The sequence below is a fragment of the Lutzomyia longipalpis genome, chromosome 1 (assembly GCF_024334085.1).
Source record: "Lutzomyia longipalpis isolate SR_M1_2022 chromosome 1, ASM2433408v1".
NCBI classification, from domain to species: Eukaryota; Metazoa; Arthropoda; class Insecta; order Diptera; family Psychodidae; genus Lutzomyia; species Lutzomyia longipalpis.
The window spans coordinates 27,765,222-27,787,080 of NC_074707.1; the positions used below are offsets into that span (position 1 = coordinate 27,765,222).

At 32.3% G+C, this 21,859-nt stretch overlaps 1 protein-coding gene across 1 annotated transcript in view; it reads right to left on the reverse strand.

Moving 5' to 3' along the window:
* LOC129797434 (protein sidekick-2) overlaps positions 1-21,859 on the reverse strand; it is a 38,827-nt gene that overhangs the window by 11,621 nt on the left and 5,347 nt on the right. The window contains exons 2-9 of the mRNA XM_055839981.1: positions 10,678-10,800; positions 9,344-9,618; positions 8,966-9,164; positions 8,411-8,567; positions 8,161-8,229; positions 5,628-5,805; positions 5,347-5,484; positions 2,091-2,709 (exon numbers count right to left, since the gene is read on the reverse strand). Of these exons, the coding sequence (XP_055695956.1) occupies positions 2,091-2,709; positions 5,347-5,484; positions 5,628-5,805; positions 8,161-8,229; positions 8,411-8,567; positions 8,966-9,164; positions 9,344-9,618; positions 10,678-10,800 (1,758 nt within the window). The remainder of the gene's footprint in view (positions 1-2,090; positions 2,710-5,346; positions 5,485-5,627; positions 5,806-8,160; positions 8,230-8,410; positions 8,568-8,965; positions 9,165-9,343; positions 9,619-10,677; positions 10,801-21,859) is intronic.

Genomic DNA, 21,859 nt, shown 5'->3' on the forward strand with positions numbered 1-21,859 from the left:
TCTAGGATATATTATGATACTTTTCAAGGTCACCTCCAGAACACAAAATGGCGAATTTTTGTTTTACTAAAACAGTTTTTCGCATTTTTCGTTCTCAAGAAATGGTTCTAGATGTTTCTAATGTTCTAGAAAGTTGGAGAAAATTGCAAAACCTTTAATTTGATACCGAGTTGAGCAAAATCGGACAAGCGGTTCAAGAGATATGGCTCTTAGAACTTTTCAAATTCAAGAATTTTTCAAATGGCGATATCTTCTAAACGGCGACATAGATTTTCTTCATTTTCGGACTGGTGATAGATATTGAGTCAGGTCACAACATATCAAAATTTAAAGGAAATCTATAACAGATGTTCGAAGATATTACCCCTTAAAGTTAGGCAATTTTTGTTTTTGATTTTAGCGCCTCTTGCGGTCATTTTTGGAACTTGAAATGTTTCAGACAGTTGTAGGGCTTCTTGAAACCTTTCATTTGATACCAAGATGATCAAAATCGGTTAAGCCGTTTTCGAGTTATATTGAAAAAACACTTTTTGCTTTAGGCCGCCATATTTGCTAAACCGCTTGATCGATTTTCATGTATGAATTATTGTTGAAAACGTCTCACTAAGCTCTACAACATGCTAAAATTTTAGACCTCTAGCTATAAGGGAAGTGGTTGATGGTAGTTCAAAATGGCGGACGGCGGCCATATTGGATTTTGAAAATGCGAAAAAATGAAATTTTACACCCACATTTCTATAGAAAACTTCAAACCCGAAGTCTCTATCTGTCACCGTTCTCGAGCTATAAGGCAAAGTTTGGCGCACCGGCAGGCCGGCAGGCCGGCCGGCCGGATCAAAAATTTTCCACCACTATTTTCGTAATGTGGGATGTCTAAAACGTGCTCATACCAAGTTTGAGCCCGATCTGAGGTGGTCGGTTTTTCCGACGATTACAATACTTGGTGTTGGCCACGAAGTGGAACACCAACTAATTGCAATGATTTGTACTCAGAAAAAAAAATGTTCATTATTACAAAAAATAATAATTTAAAAATGATTAATAAAATTGCTAACCGCTTAATAAAATTCTGAGAATATTGTTTTAATTGACAATTTAGCGCTAAAGTAAAAAAAAAATAGTAATAAAGGAGTTAGAGTTTAAAGTCCTTAAAATCGGGAATATTTTGTAAAATGATTGGAATATTCGAAATATTTGGAATTAGTTTTTAAAAATTATAAAATAGGAGAGATTTTTACGTAAAATTAACACTCATTAGCCTCATAGAAAGTAGATACATGGACCAATTAAAATAAAAATCAATTAATTTTTTACTCTTAATTATAAAATTCTCACTAAACTTAACTGAAATTTTTCCGAGTGTATATCCCAATAATTTTTGCATATAAATAAAATCACACTGTTAAATTTATTTCTCATCTCCCACAAGATAATTCTTCTTCTGTGTTTCTTTCTTTCTTTTTTTTGTTGTATTTTACCATCCCCAATGATGGGAGGAATTTGAATAATTAGTGTAAAAGTTGAACAATCACAACATTCAGCACGATTCTTTTAGAGAGCTACAATGTAGCGCCAGTTTCTCTCTCCCACATTATCTGCTATACAGGAGATGGAATTAAATACCAATGAGATAAATTAAATAACTAAACCAATTATAACATTTCCACGTGTTTGTTAGCGTGTATAAATTTGCCATTTAATAGTTTTCGCGTCACTGTTAAGTGAATTCCTTGTGAAATGTGTAATTTAGAGATTCTCTACCTCCCCCTCCCCCTTGTATACAATCTTCCGCCGCCACGTATCATTTGGTTTATATTTCTTCTAAATCACACGGTTTCCAACTTTATAATTACATTGCAATTGCGTTTCATCAATCCCCAAGGGTAAGTAAGTATTTCGATGCTTTTTTCCCAGGAAAAAACCTTTGAATATGATCTATTGCGAGCGATCATATAACCCCAGACGATGGGACGCGACAGACAGATCTTTTTCAATGCGCATTTTATGGGGAAGAAGTGAGTAATATGGGGATATTTTACTAAAAGTTTCGTTATTGAATTGTTAATTAAAAAAAAAAAAGTTGTACTTACATCCTTGGGTGGCACATTTAACACCCTTTGAGAGCCTCCCCATGAGCATGTGCGTCTTCACGTGCTTCCCAATTGTCTCAATGTGATCCTTCTTGTGACCCCTAATGTACAGCGTGTAGGCCTTTAGGGGTGCCATTTCCCCAACAATAATCACGGTATTGTTGCGCCGAATCTCCAGTGGACGCGGTGATAGCCACGTGTAGGGATTCTCCGTGGCGAGGTAGTAATTCACCATATGAATGGGTTCGAGGGAGTCAAATTGTACGCGAACAGTGGTGTAATTGACTGGATAGCATTTCACATTGTACAATCGCGACAGTTTCTTTCTCTTCCTCAGCGACAAATTCGCCGACATTTGTATCTCACCGGCGTCATTTTTCGCAAAACACTGGTAAATCCCCTCATCTTCCGGCTCAATCGACTGTAATCTCAGCTCGTGGTCATCATAGTGGATTGCATGGGAATTCTTTAGGAGTCTCCCATTGTGGTACCACGTTATCCATGGCTGAGGGCTTCCACTTGCCATACACGACAGTGTCACCGAAGCCCCCATTGTGGATGCCACAGAGGATAAATTTTGTTCAAATGCTGGCGGAATGAGGATAGTAACGTTGAAAACCTTAAAAATCAATAAAATATCTCATTGTAGAAGAGAAAAAATCTCCTTAAAATAAAAGGATTGTATGGAGATTAAAATTAAACAAGATTCAGAGAGGACGATGAACTTCAAAAATCAACCGTAAACAATTTTCTACGTGAAGTTTCTCTTGGAACGAAATAATATTCTTAAACCGGTAAATAGAATGAATATAAAAAAAATTTGAGCAATAATATTAGGCCTATACAGAAGTATATAGAAAAAAAAAACAACCTTTAAGAGATCATCGCCACAGATAATGTGTTGCTTATAAAGAGATCATTGACACACACAGGTTAGGCAATAAAAGAAGAATTTTAAAATTCAACTATCATTGTTTTTAAATGGAGTTTCTGGCTTTAATTAGGAGTTTTTATCACATTGTAGAGCTTTAACCATATGCCGTCATTGCTGTATAAAAAAATGAATTTTCTTGTTTTGTCACAGGGTTAATGTGAGCTCTACTAATTTCTTGCTTTCACCCATTTAATTTAGAATTTGTTTAATCATTCAAATTAATTTGTAAAGTTCTCATAAGACTGAGAATTCTTTGTGTTAAAAAAAAGGTAATTGACACGAATTTAAAAATTTTTGCTTTTTAATTTATTCTTCAAGACTTATTATTGCTCAGAACATTCTATGCAATCTCTTCATGTTTAAATTTAAAAAAAAATCAATCAGAATAAAAATGTAAACAAGATTCTTCCTGCATTTATTTTTAGAATATTCTAATCTACCCAAGCATTGTATGCAAATTAGCATAACGCAAAAAAATCTATTTATCTCATTTTCCTATATATTCAATCATATTTTCCGGAATTTATTTACTGATTAGACCTCAATATTTGCATGTGATTTAATTACAACAATAAACTCTCTAATCTACCCTCTCGTGCTTTTATTGTTTTCATTACCCACCTATAACCGTACTATCGCGTTAGATATAGAGAATGAGAGAGAAGTGATACTTCCGACAGAAGAGTTTATTAGTTGGTGTTCCACTTCGTGGCCAACACCAAGTATTGTAATCGTCGGAAAAACCGACCACCTCAGATCGGGCTCAAACTTGGTATGAGCACGTTTTAGACATCCCACATTACGAATATGGTGGTGGAAAATTTTTGATCCGGCCGGCCTGCCGGTGGTCCAAACTTTGCCTTATAACTCGAGAACGGTAACAGATAGAGACTTCCGGTTTGAAGTTTTCTATAGAAATGTGGGTGTAAAATTTCATTTTTTCGCATTTTCAAAATCCAAGATGGCCGCCGTCCACCATTTTGAACTACTGTCAACCACTTCCCTTACAGCTAGAGATCTGAAATTTTAGTATGTTGTAGAACTCAGTGAGAGGTTTTCATCGATAATTCATACTTGAAAATCGGTCAAGCGGTTTAGTAAATATGGCGGCCTAAAGCAAAAAGTGTTTTTTCGATATATCTCGAGAACGGCTTGACCGATTTTGATCATCTTGGTATCAAATGAAAGGTATTGAAAAGTCCTACAACTGTCTAGAACATTTCAAGTTTCAAAAACATCCGCAAGAGGCGCTAAAAACAAAAATTGCCTAACTTTAAGGGGCAATATCTCCGAATCCCCATTAGGCAAATCTTTTAATTTTTGATATGTTGTAGCCTGACTCAATATCTTTCACCAGTCCAAAAATGAAGAAAATCTATGTCGCCGTTTAGAAGATATAGCCATTTGAAAAATTCTTGAATTTGAAAAGTTCTAAGAGCCATATCTCCTGCACTGCTTGACCGATTTTGCTCATCTTAGTATCAAATTAAAGGTTTTGCAATTCTCTACAACTTTCTAGAACATCAGAATCCTCTAGAACCACTTCTTCGAGACAAAAAATGCCAAAAACTGTTTTAGTAAAACAAAAAGCCGCCATTTTGTGTTCTGGAGATGATCTTGAAAATTATTGAAATTTATGTCAATTTATAGTCTGTTTTAATATCTTTCCAAAACTAGTCTAGAAATTTCTGTAGGTCTTATAGAACCAAAGATATGACCATTTTTATCCATCAAATTGCCGAATTTTACAAAAAAAAATTAAATTTGTCTACTAATTCTGCTCACAAATAGTGTTACAACGCATAAACAAACTTCTACACGTTGTGGGACACCAACTCTTATAACTGGAGGCGTTATGATTGACTTTCTCTCTATTATGAATAATATTATGTATTTTCTCTTCACCCCTATTAACCCAGAATATTTGAAAAATTCTTGTAAGAAAAAAAAAAGAAAACAAGCAGTTGGTACAATGTAATGTTATAGGCACTGTGCGGGTGTATTTAAAAGAGCGAGAAAAGATAATGAAGAAATTTTCCTCTCTGCAATATTATAAATACTTCAGCAATAATTGCACAGAGATTAAAAATGAGAATGAGATGGTTGAAGAAAAATGAGATGAGAAGGAAGAGCATATTATATGAGAAATCTGATTAATGTTGCAAAAGGTGAAGTTGAGTGGCAAAATAGCGCAAATCAAATACGAATTCTTATGTAATTAAGCAAGAAATAAATTGCTTGAGATAATTGAATTTGCTTATATGGGGAGGGAAAGGGGCAATTCTGTTTTTTTATGTGTAAGAAAGAAGAACTCTTGCTTACCTGATAAGACGCCCTCGTGGAGCAATTGTAGACCCCTTCGTGCTGCTCACGAGAGACATTTGTGTACTTCAATTCGTATTTAACGCCACTTAATTTTATCGGTATCGACGATGTTCTCGGCGTGAAACTCCATTCCACCTACGGAGAAGGAAGAGAGAGAGACACACACAAAAAATTATATTCTCGGTATTTTCTGCCGAAAGACCGATAACGTGCCAGAGGGAAAAGTAATTCTTGCTACATAGAATTAAATTGTATACATGTTGTGTATTTATACTTACATTTTCCCCACCAAATGGGACACAGAACAGCTGCATTGTGTCACCACTAATAATCTTCTGCTCTACTTCTTGGAGTGCCGGAAACAATCCATAGCGATTGTTCCTTGAGGACATCACCGTAACTTGTGGCATGAAAATCCTTTCAGATTTCTGCAAATACTCATTTTTCGCAACACACCTGCAAAAAGAGCGGCAAAAAAAGAGCCAAAAGACACAAAAATGATTGCCAAATTCCAAATTTTTGCACCACAAATCACTATAGAGAATTTATATAATATAGAAAAAATCAAGTCGTTCATGGTTATCAAGAAATTATTATTATATATAGATATATAGGAGGAAAAAGACAAAAAAATCAAATATATATATGAACACGAGAGCAAATTCGATTTCATGCCATTTCTATTACATCACACGCACACTCACGTGAAAATTCTGGCACGATAAATTCTTTTTTTTTCATATATTCTTCATTTTTTTTTCTACTCCAGCAAAGACTGAATCACTCATCTAATATGCCTTGTGATTAAATTGAAAAATAAAATTGTATTGAGGAATATTTTCTTGGAATTTTAATAAAAAGCAGTAAAAGGTCGCCAGTGTTCGTGTTTGGCAAAATCGTTGGCAGAAATCAAACATACAGTGGGGTGTTGCTTGATAAATATTAAGGTGATGTAAGTGTTTCATATTGCGAATATACAATATTCTATGGGGGCAAAACTAAGTTTCAATAAACGTTCTATCAATTTTCTAATACATTTTAGAATTTTTCTATATTTTTCTTTGAAGGAGTTTGAATTTGAAGATAGGAAAAATCAGAATTTCGTTCTAAAATTATCAATTTTGTAAAGAGTAGAAAGGAAAAATTCCATAAATTTTTATTCCTTTTCAATGACGTTTCGATCGTGAGAGAACCTTCTTCAGAAGTCTTCTTCTGAAAAATCTTCTTCAAAAGTCCTTTGCTTGCATCATATGTATGAAAAAGAACTAATAAAATTAATAAAAATTTGTTTCGTCGAACAATAGGTAAAAAGAATTAAGTTCATTACGCGAGGCCTCACTGTAAATTGAAAGTCGTTAAGAGATGAATCGCTGTGGAAAAAAAACATACTAAATTGCAAATTATGGAAATCACCAGCAAAAATATCAAATAAAAATATGTTGAAATTCTATTTGTGAACACTTTTTTTCTATTAGAATTTTTTTTTTGGAAATTTTGTGGTTTGATTTTTTGTTATTAAATTAATTTCTAAATCATCTTATGACTAAAAGATCATCATAGATCTATTTTAGGTTTATCATTCTTCTAAATAGCTATGTAGATGACTTTCTGTTCCTGTCAATAGTCATATAATGTTCAAACAAGAAAAATTTGCAATTTGGTTTGGAAAAGTATTCTATTTTTAGGATCTAGAAGACATTTTCAGGAAAAGAAAATGTGAATTCGCAAATATTTAGGATATGCTATATGTTTTTTTTTTCTTCTATAAAAAAGTATACATCCATACATAATCTTTTGGTAAAAGCACCGAACAAAAGAGAAGCACAAAGAGGATAATGTGGAGGATTTTATGAGTGATTCCGCCCTTCATCTGCCTTTATGTAATTTTGTCACAAATATTGCTATAACTCCAATATTTTTCTCATTTACGACAATAAACCATAAATATTCCTCAATAATATCGCATTAGGATGGGCTTAAAAAAAAGAGTGGATGTCCACATGCACAATAAACAATGGAGAATCAGTGGATGAGAGCTCTTGGAAAGAAACTACATTCACAACAGCATCCATTCACACTCCTTCACACACAAAGCAAAAGAAAGAAACCCAATCTAAAAAGCAGAAATGCAGAGAAATATTAAGAAATCAAATTTTAATTAATCTCCAAGATTAGAAAAACAAGCAAAAAAAGCTATTACAATTCGAATGTGTCTGTTGATATTAAAATGAACGCGAAAGAAAAAAAACCAAGAGGATCAATATTAAAGTTGAATGGAAATCTTGCAAATATTTGTGATCAAGAGACACAGAAACAAGAGAGAAAAAAAATATAAGACAAATGGATTAATGCAGTATAGGAGAATTTGACATTGTTTGCCAATATAGGTTTTTTTGGGGTCTTAAAGAAAATATTTACACACTAATTGTAGCTTACTATCAAGAGATTTTTTTTAGCATTACATAGAGCCACAGCTGGTGCTAAAATAAAACACATATAAAATTATATTTTAAACAAGTCATTTGTCTTCAACTAACCACCTCTACTTATTCTTGCGAATACCAATATGTATACGATTTTTTTTCAGACAAAATTGAGTTACAAAATTTTGCAAGACAAAGCTATTACATTTTCATGAATATTCTAATCAGCACAGTAAAATGGTGTGTTTGGAAAAAAAAAGAGAGAAAATAAAACGAGAATTATTGAAGCCGCAACTAATGAATTAATTTTAATCAATTTTCTGTTCTATATAGAGAAAAATATATATATATATTGCTATAATAGAGCTATATGCAAATGAGAACTTACTTGTATTTGCCACTATCTGTACTCTTGGCGTTCACAATGAGTAAACTGCCATTCTGCAGCTGAAAGAATCTGTATAAGCCCCGAGGAGGGAGAAAAGAAGTCAATGTTAATAAACACATAGAGTGGGAATCAGAGTGCAATATTTCTCTCTCCATTATCACTCATCAATGGCAATTTAATTCATTTTCAATTCAAAATTTTATTTATTGGATGTTTTATTTTGTAAAATAAGAAAAACCTTCACACTCGCCTGTTATCTCGTCCATCGACTGTGGGTGAAAGGATGCTCTTTGACTTGAAAAACCACGTCACATTTGCCCTCGGTGTGCTGCTAAAGGGGCAATTTAATACTAAGGGACTCCCAACTTCCACCAATATACTCGATTCGTTACTCCCACGTGTGAATTCTTGCGTAGGATCGTGTTGAAAATGAAGGATAAAAGGTATAAAGAGATTCATATATAAATATTTGGTCAATAAAGGACGAATAAATTATGTATAATTTGCAAAATCACATTGGGTTTGCAGTGTAGAACAATTGAACTGTAATTTTTTGTAGATTTTTTTTTCAGAATTTTAATAAGAATTTTTTTTTATCGGACAGAACTCATACAGAAAAATTAGGAATAAAATCTCCCAATCTATTTCTATAAGATTAATTTTAATTTAGGGATTTAAGATATCTTCTTAGATATTAATCTATCACGTAAAAAAAAGAAAAAATCTACAACAAAAACTCTACAATTCAACTGGCTCACTCTATAAAGTAGCTATATGTGATGGAAATAATATAAAATGATTTTACCTGTTTTGTATATTTTACTCTCACGAGAAATAATAGCGCCATAAATTGATTTAGTATCATTGACCAAACATCTGTAGATGCCATTTGCATAGTCCGAATAGAAAATCTTGAGTGTTCCATTGGGGAAGATCCGAAAATTGTGATTTTGTTCCACAAGAATTTCCCCATTGCGGTACCAAACATAAGAAAACGACGGATCCTGAATACACAAAAAGTAGAAGGCAAAAAAATGGTACAGATATGAGATAAATTACCCATATTAGTCAATAAAAATTATTACTTTTGTTCATGGCATTGAATTTTGAGAAAGAAAAGTTGAGGGAAATATATAACGAAAAAAAAATATATCCCAATATATTATGGGGACAAAATACTCACGGAAATTTGACGACGAAATCGAAATCCATCGAAATCATCATCGGTATCCTCCTTCGCATCATTGTCCTCATCATTTATTACACTTGAATCGTAAGTAGACTTAATTTCAACGAAATTCGCAAAATCTTCTGCATTGCGATGAGATAGCGTAAATTTTGGATTATCCTCGTAATTATTGGTATTAAGACCTTCATCCCCATCATTATCGTCAACATCGTCATAATTATCATCATCTCCATCAAAGTTAATATCCACACCGGCATAAGAAAAATCACCTGAAATTAATAATGCGGCATATTAAGCTTCTGATAAATGAACTCACCGCACACACTAAATCCCCCATTTTGCAAATCCCTCGTGAATTTTCACGCTTAAACTCAAACTGACAAAAAAAATTGGACCGCGCAATCGCTTCGCTTGACAATTTGGACAAATTTCCCAACGCTGAACCAAATTGTAATTCACCGATAAATTTTAAAACTCTCTCAACTGAATATTTCTTGTTGTGCGCCTTTGCGAAAAAAAGCTCGCACTGTGAAGAATAATTTGAAATGCAAAATCCCTCTTCTTTTTTTTTTGTGTGTTTACCCCCTAAAAATATCCGAAATATAGCATCATATGACTCTAAAATGGACATTTTATACATATAGGTACATACACATCCAAAATTGATGATATATATCATTAAATATGCAGACAATTTATGCGACTTGATTTAAATGAGTTTCCAATTCTCCTATTTAGAATCAAGATCAAGCGAGATTACTTAAAATTCACGGAATTTTCGGTGAAAAACTGCTTTTGGATTTTGCATTGCCAAAATGTTAAGGAATGATTTGAAAAGAATATTATTTGGGGATGTTATTTTTGAGAAAAAAAATTAGAAATTCTTTTTTTTAAAAACTTTTTACGATCTTTCTCTTTTAAAAAAAAATTATCTTAGAAATTTTATAAATAAGTTTGGCATTTCAGTCCGTAATCTCATAGAACTTTAAAAAATCAGAATAATGGAATAGAAGAAATCTATATATTTTCTCTATTTTGACCTTTATTTTTTCCCTAAATAAACTAAAAAAAGGTTTAATCACTACAATGTTCCCTAAATAGCCTCCCCTATCACATCAGGAACTTTTAATTCGCTCAAACCACCGTAAGAACGACTAAATAGCTTTAATCTACAATGTGTGTCATGGTCATGAGAATTATGTGCCCTATTGTTTGAACCCAAAAGGGTTAGGTCTCTGAGAGAAACAAAACCCCCTAAAAGTGGTGGACCACTGGAATCCATCCACATATACTTGAGGATGCATTGTTAGATTAAATTGAAAACTTACGTGTGAAATTCACAGAGCATGGCAGGAGAAGAGGAGATTTTCTCGACACAATCCCCAGGGTTGGTGGCTCGTGGGCAAAACTCAATCTGGGGCCCGGTCCATCTTTGTTGATAAAGGCAAACACTGTGGATGAAGAGAGACAGCGAAAACAATAATACATTAGCAATTAATTACGTCAGAAAAGTACTTTATACATATATAAGAGTAGGAATGAAGGCAAGATTGGGTCAAGAAGAAAAAAGTTGGTGTATTTAGAACCTTGGATAAACTATTTGTTTTTTTCCTCACACTCCGCATTTCTCTCGCCTCCTCTTCATCTCTTCCTTTTCCATCCCGTGGTGGATTGTTCCAAAAAAGAAAATTAAACCTAGACACTCTCAAGTGGATAAATTACTCAAAATTGTTTTCAATGAAGAAATTAACCTAATAATCTGATGAAGGCACATACGTTGCGTTCTATATATGTGTCACACACCATCAACTTGGAGTACTCAATGAATGTGTCGTTGTCTCATTCATTCCTTCACGATCGTGTACCCAATCTTCACGTATTTTCTCTCTTTACGATCTTACATTACAATTTTCTTATCATATTTCACCGATTGCACATGGAAATGCTCCATTTTATATTTCTCCGCTAAGCACTAGCACATCTATACGGATACAATTCAATGGACTTTAATTCACGATGATTGGGGGAAAGAAAAGTGTGGTGCAAATAAAAGGTTTACCTTTTAAAAACACGGAAGAAATCAATTTTCATCTCTTTAATAAGCAAATTACCTGAAAATAAATCCACACTATTCTCTCATTCGCCAATATACATACCTATGTATATGTATATAGTGTAGCATTTTGACGATAGAGTAGAGAGATAGTGCACAGATGCACATGAGAAATTTTTAATTAATCCACAATCATTGTAAGATAAAAAAAAATATAATTAAATTATATTTCCATTTTGTGTGCTATCTCATTCCACAATGCAATGCAACTCCACTCCATATCCTCCTCAAACTACTAATCACACACACAAGATGTTTTAATGATTTTTATTGCTATGCTAAGGTAAATTGTTTGTTTTTCCTTATGAATATTGATATACATATAGTGAGATTCTTTTTCTTCTCTCTTCATTGGGAAGTGTTTGGAAACTCACACGAAAGACACAGAAGAGCATAAACATAAATAAATAGATTGAGAACTCATCAAAATGAAGATGAGAACCATATTAAATTTGTTTATCAAATCAAGGTCAGGGTACCTACAAAAATCTTTAAGTGGGAACCAGGGAATAAGAGCCTTGAGACCACATCCACACCAAAGACGCGTCCATGCCGAAAATCTAGGCGCAAATTGCTCATCACGGAAATACGTTGTAGAAAGAAACATTAGTTGAAATTTTCACTGTTGATCATATCGAGGATCATTCATTTCGTCAAATTATGATTAAATCAAATGATTAAATGAATTAGATCTCTTGGAAGTCTATTCAATTCATGTTTAAAATTTGAAGAAAAAATGCCTTAAAAAGATTTGGAACAGTATTGAGAGAGATTTGCAATAAATAAAACAATGGAGATCATGTAAAATATTGCTTTATTGCCACACATAATAATCATTCTCTTTATATATTTATTTTATATTCCCAAAAATGCTTTACTAACTCAAGTAAGTCACTGTACCAATGAAAGGAAAGCAAATAAGAAACACTTCACGCGCCTTTTTTTTATGGTTTTCTTCCTTCAACAATATATTTTCTATCTTCATCACAATACCAACCCCGTGCGATAATATACCAAAAAGCACCCACGAAAAGATGTTGTTGAGCATAAGATTTCCTCAAAGGACACAAAAAGTGATAAACATGGAGAGAAAATAGAAATTCCACGAATTCACCTTTTATATCATTTTCATATTTCTCTTCATGTCGCCTCCAGTTCACCCCACCCCACCCCTGATCTCCTCCACCCTCCCCACATTACACCCGGCGACACATTGCGCGTCATTTTTACATCTTCGTCCAAAGTGTTTTCTTTTTTATTACTTTCCTCATTATTTCCTTGTAAAAACATTGTATTGAAATCACGTGTTACCCACGGTCATACTTATCATATATAACATCATTTCTTTCTCATTCAAGCATTCTTTTCATCTTATATGTACACACAGGAGGAGTTATATTAGATTCTAAAACAGCTTGCCTTTTTATGGAGCAATGGAGAATCCAATTTGCAAAATATTAATAAAGAAATTCACGCGGTAAGTTAAACACGAAGCGCCATTTATGTGATTAATCTAAAATGTCTTTTTATTTTCACATACAAACACAGTTTTTTATATAGAGAATCATCTTTATTTTGTTGCTCATTGCCATTTCTTATAGGTAGAACAGGTTGTTTGATAAGTTTTGTAAGTTTTTAGAAAAGAAAAAAATGTGGGTGCTCATTGCTAACATAATGAAGAATCATTATTGTACTTCAACTTTTCCTAGTAAGTTTTTAGTGTAAAATTCATTTTTTGAATTATTTTTTTATAATGGACAGAAAATAGATACAACCTCTACCAAAAAATGCCCACACGTTTTGTATAGTGAGAGCCCCCTCCTACTATGTGTCCATAATAACAAGTACATCTTCTTGAATGCTCTAAGAAAAGTAAATAAATCGTCATTTATAAAAAAAAATATTTGTAAAGACTTTTCAATTAACTATCACACCATAGTTACCTTCTAATGATGTTCATTCACTGTGCAAAAGCAACGTTTCTTGATCCATGTCTTTTTTTTTTTTACTTTTTTGAGAATAGAGGAAGTACAGCATTTTAATTTTCTTTTTTTTCTCTGCTCTAAGCTCAATTAACTGAATAGCTTCATGTTGTTTTTAATTGGCATTTTTTGGCAATGTTTCCACAATAGACAAAAAGAAGAGTATATAGGTATATTTTTCATTAGAATTCAACAACAAAAAGCAGGTGTCTAAAATTCTTCATCCCATTATGATGTGAATGTTGTTTTTCTTGTAAAATTGCTTGCGAGATATTTTGGAACATTTCACAGCACTACGACCTACACACGAGAATATTCTAAAATTGGTGGCTACTTGTCATAGAGATTTTTTTTCTTTTACTCCTACATTTTAAACTATATTTTATTTTGAACAAGTATTAGGAGTATGATATGGTGCTTAGTATTCAATTAGAACCTCATTATATAGTGACTTGTGCGAAATACTTATTATTCTATGAGAATTAATTCTCATAGCCCACGCTCTAGCTGAATTATTATCAGAATTTTTAGTATTCAAATTTCTTCTTCTATTCAATAAAATATGTATGCCACATCAAACATTGAAAAAAAAAATATATTTAGGGAAAAAAAAACCACATCGATTTTCACTGAATTATTTGCCTATTTATGTATGAAGATAAAAGGAGAACTTTTAAGTAATTGCTTGCTATAGTTTCCAATAATTTATTCGATTATATCGATCTCTACAGTCACCCTAATATGATTTCATAGTCAAATTTATTCCATTTGGTCTGTTTCGTGAGACAAGTTGATGAATTTTTTCTCGTCAAACAGTTGTCTTAAGCTGCTCACGATTTTTTTCGCGCACCGTCCACCTCAAAAGATTCAGCATAACTAAAATTGATTTTCAACATGGTCCTAATTCTTGATTATTCAGTCGAATTTTCAATTTCCTCTCCAAAAAAAAAAGTTTTTTTTTTATCTCCCTCTTTGTTTTAGACGAGAAGCTAAGAGATTATAATTCAGTGATACATTTTTAACTTGACGCTTTTGTCTACAGTCCGTAGATCGCCTTTGTCATCCTCTATTTGCCTCAAAACAGATTTCTTCTCCATTACAGCGAAAAATTTCCACATTCAGCAATGACATTGAGACAAGAATTTTTCATACAATTCATTCCGTATGTAAAACTATTCGATCTCTAAGGGGAGAAAACATTTGCTATTCTATGCTATATCAAAATGATAATTGTGACTCTTTTTTTCCGTCTTCCACATGTACACAAATATACCTACCTATATGTAAAAAAAAATTTCCATCTCATTCTATCACATTCCGTGCATCATACTGTGTCAACTCCTTTTTCCGCCTTGTCTTACCCTCTTCATACACCACGTTACAATTTCCAAAAAAGACCACTGTTCACGTCATAAGAGGTCTGGAACGTTCATTTCGCTATTAACAATTTCGTAATTACACGAACCCCACTCAGAGGTGTTTTTTGTATGAGGGTTTTTTGATATTGCGAAATTCGAAGAATGAATATTTCCCATCGTTTGTCCTCTGCACTCCTTTTCACATCAAGGTAGATTAACCAGAGACACAGGCTATTGTTTTGATTTGGCGATAAATTCGGTTTTGTTTTGAAAAACAGAAATTTAATTAATTTTATCATTTTTTCCCTATAATATAATTCGATTAACTAAAAAAAAAAATATGGAATCAAGAATAAAAACAACCCCTTAAGAAAGTTCTGAGTATATAGAATAAAAACTACCAAAGAAAACCCAGATGTGTTCCTTGTGCAACACCATAAAATTTCCAGATGGTTCAACAAAATTTATAAACAAAGCTTCATCCGGCTTCATCTGCAGTACAATCACCTTGACTTGGAACATATTTTCCATTACAAAACAGCAAATAACTTCAACAAAATTAACAGTTCCTACAAATTGGCAAAACAGAAAATAATGTGAGAAAATCTCACATTTCAATACAATATCATCTAGATATCGCATCATGGCGCAGTAATTTGGAGTTAAACGTCAGGTTAAAATGTTTCCCATAGTAAACTCATTGGGCATTTTATTTAATAAATTTCTGTATTATTATGTGAGCATAAAACACGAGAGAGAAAATTGCGTTTTTGTGCTTTTTTTGTACATTATTCTCTCACTCTCTTCCATTAATTACTTCATTCTTCCACTTTCTTCCTCACCAGATTCACCGCATTATACAAGTGATATAATCTTTATCACATTTAAAATGAGAGAAAATGGACATAAAACACGGTCAAATGTGAACTTATAATGTTAACATTAAACTTGAACGAGAAAATCAAAAAGAGTCCACTCAACGAGTTATGTGTGATGTTTTTGTATTCCATTCATTATTTATCAATGTATAAACAATATTTTTGTTGAATACAGCCTTATCAATTTATGCAAAACATGGCAAAAATTTGAGTTTTTGTCTCCTTCAGCTACAAAAAGTACTTTTCATTCAACAAATAAATTTTGCATGCAAAATAAAATGCAAAATCATCTTTAAAAAAAATGTTTATGCACTTGAAATAATATAAGAAAAAAGTGTCAATGTTGTAGAAATAGAAAAATTCAATTTAGAGGCTAATGACCAGGTACATTGTGTTAATGAAATAAGCTGATCTTTAGGCAAACAAAAACAATATTTCAATGAAAATATTGTGATTTCGACTAAAATTCATATAAACAAAACAATTTTACAACAGACACGAAAAAAAACAAACATAATCAACATGATCATATAAAAGTAAATAAATAAATAAAAGACGATCTTCAAAAGTAGTACCAACGATTTCAGATCATAAACTTATGTAAATTGACTGGGTAGATATGTCAAAATTAATGAGATCTTTTTTTTTTAACACACGAAAAGGCAAACTTTAATGTAAAAAAAATAACCATTTAATGATTCAGTGTTTATTGGGCACGGAGATTCATAAAAAATATGTTTTTTTTGCCCAATTATTCATTACCTACTTAATACACTTTTTTTTACTTCGTGTGAAAATTGTCTTTATGTTTAAATTAAAAAAAGAAAGAAATCTCAACATTATTGTCAGTTTAATAAAGGAGGTTTGGTAGTGAGAACTGTCGGTATGCTATACAACGTGAGGTCATTTTAATAGATGCGAATAATTTAATATTCTATGATCTAATTATATAAACCCACCTAGGACCGGTGGAACGTTTTCATGCCTCAAATTTTATTAAAAAACTTGCAGAGTCAATAAACCGGAGATCTTAAAATCAAGATTGCTAAATATGCTAACATTAGGTCCCCTGGAATCCTTTAAGTTCTTAGAAAATAAAAAAAGAATCACAGCTAAAAAGAGTGAAGAGAAATTTTATGTGAACTAACTTAAACTTTCATAAACTTTTCATAAACCTAGATACCTATCTTCCTAATTTAACAAAAAAAAACTTAAGGCTATAGGATGATAAACTAAAAATTCTCTCGAAGAAAACCTTCATAATTTTTAGTTAACAAAAATGCTATTAATTTTTTAATTAATTCAAAATTATTTTAAAAATTTCTCCCGAAAACACAGCTATTTTCATGCGAAAAATCTCTTTGATCTAACGGCGCAAAATTTCGAAGGAATAATTAATCAATATTGACATTAATTAACTGGTCAGTTTCAAAACTTTCCGTTCCTTTTTTAGTTTCTTTTCCAGCATCCACAAAAGATCACCCAAGATGGGTATAGGCCAAAAAAATAACGGGAATGATTTTGCTAACATAAATTCTTCAACATACGATTATGTGGAATCTTTCTGTATATAATATTTCTCTTTTATTTGGCAAAATTTCATCCCAATTCCCTGCTTCATCTCCTCTTTGCATTTATTGCTTTTACAACATAATGAAATTCATGATTAAGTCAAGCATGAAAAAAAATATGTAACATGTTTTTTGAGTGACAATTTCGGCATTTCCTCGTGTCATTCCACCATTTGTGCATTTTTAAATAACAACATCAGCAACACAGAAGAGAACCAGCTTAGCAACATTTTAGCAAACCCTAAGGCTATTGTTAATACCACAAAGAGATCTCTTTTATACCTCCACATCTTTTCTTCTTGTTCATCTTAAAAGCATGCGGTCTCGGCCAAATCGGCAAATCGCATTTCTTTCTCTTTTTCACCCATTTGAATGTTATTGACATTTGCTGTTGAACAACAATGTAAGATATCTTTTCTCTCATTATTAAATTCCAGTTCAATAGCATAAAGAACCAATTTCAAATCATTTTTCTTCCAAATGTTTGAGTACCTAATCCTCCAAACATTTTGCTTAAAAGTTTAAGTTAGAAAAATGATAATTTTTTTTACACTGGTGCTGCAAAATGACACCCATCTAATTTTTGGTTATAGACTTATAAGACTAGTATCTTTAAACCCTTATTTGTTGTTTTTGATTCATATCAATTCTGCAGTAATTAAAATATTTTCAAAGAAAACTCTGATACATAAATATTTTAATGTTAAGAACATGCCCATTCAACAGGTAATTTTCTATAAAAAAAAAATATTCCAAAATCTTCTGAAGGAATTCCTAAAAAAACCCTCTCCAATCTCCTTTTTTTGTGGTTGTAGATCAATTTTTTCCAGCGAAATAGTTCTTGTTAGAGTGAAAAAAGATGAGAAAAAAAGTGAAACTCAATTCATCAGAAATAAGATCATCTCTCAGGAGACATCCAAAAAGCTTATACGTAATCAAGCTGAGATTGAGAAAGAATTCAGCTGGGAGATATTGAAAAGAGCGAATTCTCTATAGAATCATTTGAGACGGAATGAATTTAGAGAGATTGTTCTAAACAAAATTACACGGAATCTAAAAAGAACTTTTTGCGCTTCTCGTTCCTCCTCTATGCTCAAGATAGCCTTGACACAGCTCATTGTTTATATTTTTGCTATGTATATGAAACTGATTAGGAAAGCATCGCGATTTCCGAATGTCATTAGTATTAGACGAACAAATGAGTGTGTGTCTAATGAATATTTCACTGTATCGCATTACAGCTTGAATCTTGCAGGACTTGAGTGTTGCAGCATAAACATAACATAGAGTTATTAGGATATCTTGATCTATATACATAATACGCTCATCTTGTATGCTTCAACGTCATCTTTGAAATTTCGGAGATTTTATTCCTTCTCTGTGGTAGAAGTTTGGGATGAAGTAAAAAAAAGCATATTGGCGTTCTTCTCCATCTCTGCCTTCTACTCACCTTCTCTCCTATATCACCAATTTTCAACTTCCGTGTGTATCTTTCAGCATACAATCCATACACATTGAAAGGAATGGGAAAAAAGCGCTTCAGCACACATCGCCAATCATATCACAAATTTTTGTATAATTCTTCAATGTGTGCTGTTGGATTTTTTTTGCCCACACTCTTCATTTCTAGATTTCATGTCGTAGTTTTGTGGTGTTTATTCTTTTTCTTCGCATATCGCGCTCGTTTTTCCCTAGCCTTCTTTTTGGCCACACTCTTAGCCTCTCTCCTACTCATTCTTCTTGATCTATTGCCAAGTGATTTCTATGCTCTCTTTCTTCACAACAAAATAAATCCACATAGCATAAGGATTTCACACAAAAAAAGAGATCTGTGTGTTCCAACCCCAAGAAATACTTCTTTTTTTTTCTCCTGCCCATACATTCATTTCTTCCTTTTTCTGCCACAAACTTTCAGGCACACAGAATGAGAGGAATTAAGTTTAAGAAAATAATATAACATGAGATGCGCGTAAAGGGAATAAGAAGCATCCAATTGATATTAATGGATAATAATCATTTATCAATTAACAAATCAATTTGATTGCATTTCCCGCTTACGCAATGAAATGTTTTATCATCAATGGGCATTAATTGATCGAAATCATTGTGGACATCGCTTGTATATGTAATCGTGTACGATTGGAAACGTATCGTATATGTATTTTGAGGAGCAATTAGTAAAAGAGATCGAATGTGACACAGAGATAGAGGAATGTGGAAAATAATTGCGCCTTCATTCTATTATTGTTTATTTTTATTCGTATTGTACACAAGGAGTTCCAATCTGACCAACTTTCGCGCCGCATTTTCTTCAATCTACATAGAGGAGAATGGGGCTAGAGCATTTAGTGGAATATGTTGAAGTTTTTAATATAACAAATCGAATCTCCAAAAATTAAATTAAATATCCTTCAGATACAATAAATTTTACGTTCAATTTTAAGAGATTGTGAAATAAAATTATCAAAAGTTATTCATTTAGCCACAACTTCTTATTTTTTTATATCATTGCTTTCATAATTAAAAAAAAAAACATATAAAGCAAATAGACCACATGCCTTTATCCTCAATAAATTTTCTAAATCTCAAGTTGTCTTCCAGTTTCTTGAGTACTAAATGATTTTGTTTGTGAGACATTGCACGCAAAATTGATAAATGCGTAGATTAAGTTATAAGAAAAAAAGAAAAAAAGTCCGACATAGCTTTTAGAATTTTTTCCTCCAAAAAAAATTTTGTTATTTTTTGTCAAAACACTCATCTGCCATCGAATATCTCAACTTCCAACGCTCATTAGCTTGTCGGATTTCAAGCACATTCTCACTGTTTGTGTGTGTCTTATCAGTTGTTTTAGATTCGCGTAACTTTTTTTTTCGTAAACGCTTCACGCCATCAGCATCTAAAGTCTAGACGCACTAGACACACAAATCATTAAATGACTCAATCCTCCTCTTGGTAGACTTGTGTGATAAAAATCATGCTCAATTGATTGAACTCGTCAAATTGATTCAATATTTTTCAAACATACAACCACTCTTTCTAACATTTGCAGCAGATCAAAATACTTGTTGCTATTTAGAGTGATCGTTATGTAATGCATGAGAATATACTTTCACTTTCAGAGAAGCAAATTCATTAGCATAAATTTGTTGTATATCGGTTTTAGATGTTTTACTATGACAACAAGAGTGGGTAATATTGAGATCTTGTTGCAATTTGAATTATTAAATGCTAAATTGAGGTGAGAGATTTGTGCGAAAGGAAAACTAATGGCATTATTTTCATTTGTACTTGAGATGGCGCTTCGAAACACTTTGGCCCTCTTGCGGAAAATTTTAAATCGTAAAATTAACTGTTTATGAAATGAATTCTCTTCTAAAATTATATAAAAAAAAACTTTAAATTTGCGGTTTTTGGATGGTTGTGGAGTATGGACGGAAAATAAACCTTATTTAGTTTTTCTCAATTTTATTTTAACGGCCATTGAGGAATGAAAGAGCACCACAAATCAGTCAACTCTTGTCTTGATGAGAGAACAGAAGGAAGTGATTATTGTGTCCCAGTTTAAAATCAAAATTGACCCGTTTTTTTCCCGTATATTTTTAATGTAAATTATCTGTCAATTATGCAACATAAGTAGTTTCTAAATGTATTTTATGTTTTGTAGGCTTTGAAGAAGAGGGCAAACACCCTCGAAACGTCGCATGTTAAAATGAAATTGAGAAAAACTAAGGGAGCAATTTTGGACAAAATAAAAGACAAAATATTTTGAAAATACAAAATATTTTGACATTAAATGTAATTTTGCACAAAATATTTCTCTGAAACTTTTGTCAATCTCTCCACAAAAGAAATTTTTGCAATTTTAGGTACAATAAAAGGTAAAATATTTTGAAAAACTGAAAAATTTTGACGTTTAATGCAATTTTAGACAAAAGACAAAAGATTTTTTGTGTCAAACTTTTGAGAATCTTGTAAAAACGTCTCCACAAAAGATTTTTATAGGAGAATTGTAATTTTGCACAAAATAATTTATACATTATACAAGAAATATTTTGTGTTTTGCAAGCATCTCGTCGAGGTGCTTTTATAAAATCAAAATCTTTTGTCAAACTGGTGTTTACGCGTTGCATTTTTTAGAAGTTTTCTGTCATGTTTTTCGAAATAGCAATGGATAATAATGCAATTTCGGTTAATTGTGAAGCTTTGTGCAAAGGAAATTTGTGGAATGTTATGAAATTCAGCCAATTTAGCTGTGTCCATTTTCCCTTTTCGCGGTGTTGGGCAAAAATGTTATGGAAAATTTCTGCGTCTTTCCGGCAAGAATTTGGAAGATCGCTGACAAGTTTTAACCCTATATAATCAGGATTTTGGGTCAGAGATCCCTTCCCTATGTTCCCGATTCGCGTTTTTATGTGCAAAAACGAAATATGTAGGGCTAATTAATGCAATAAATATGAGTCAATCAATTTATGTAAAACAATCATATCAGAGTGACTCATTAACATTTTCTTGGTCTAATGAAAATCGAACTGATGAGTTAAAAACCAGATGGTTTTTTGGTCTTCCCAACATCTTTGGGGTAATAGACGACACGCATGCTTGACTTGA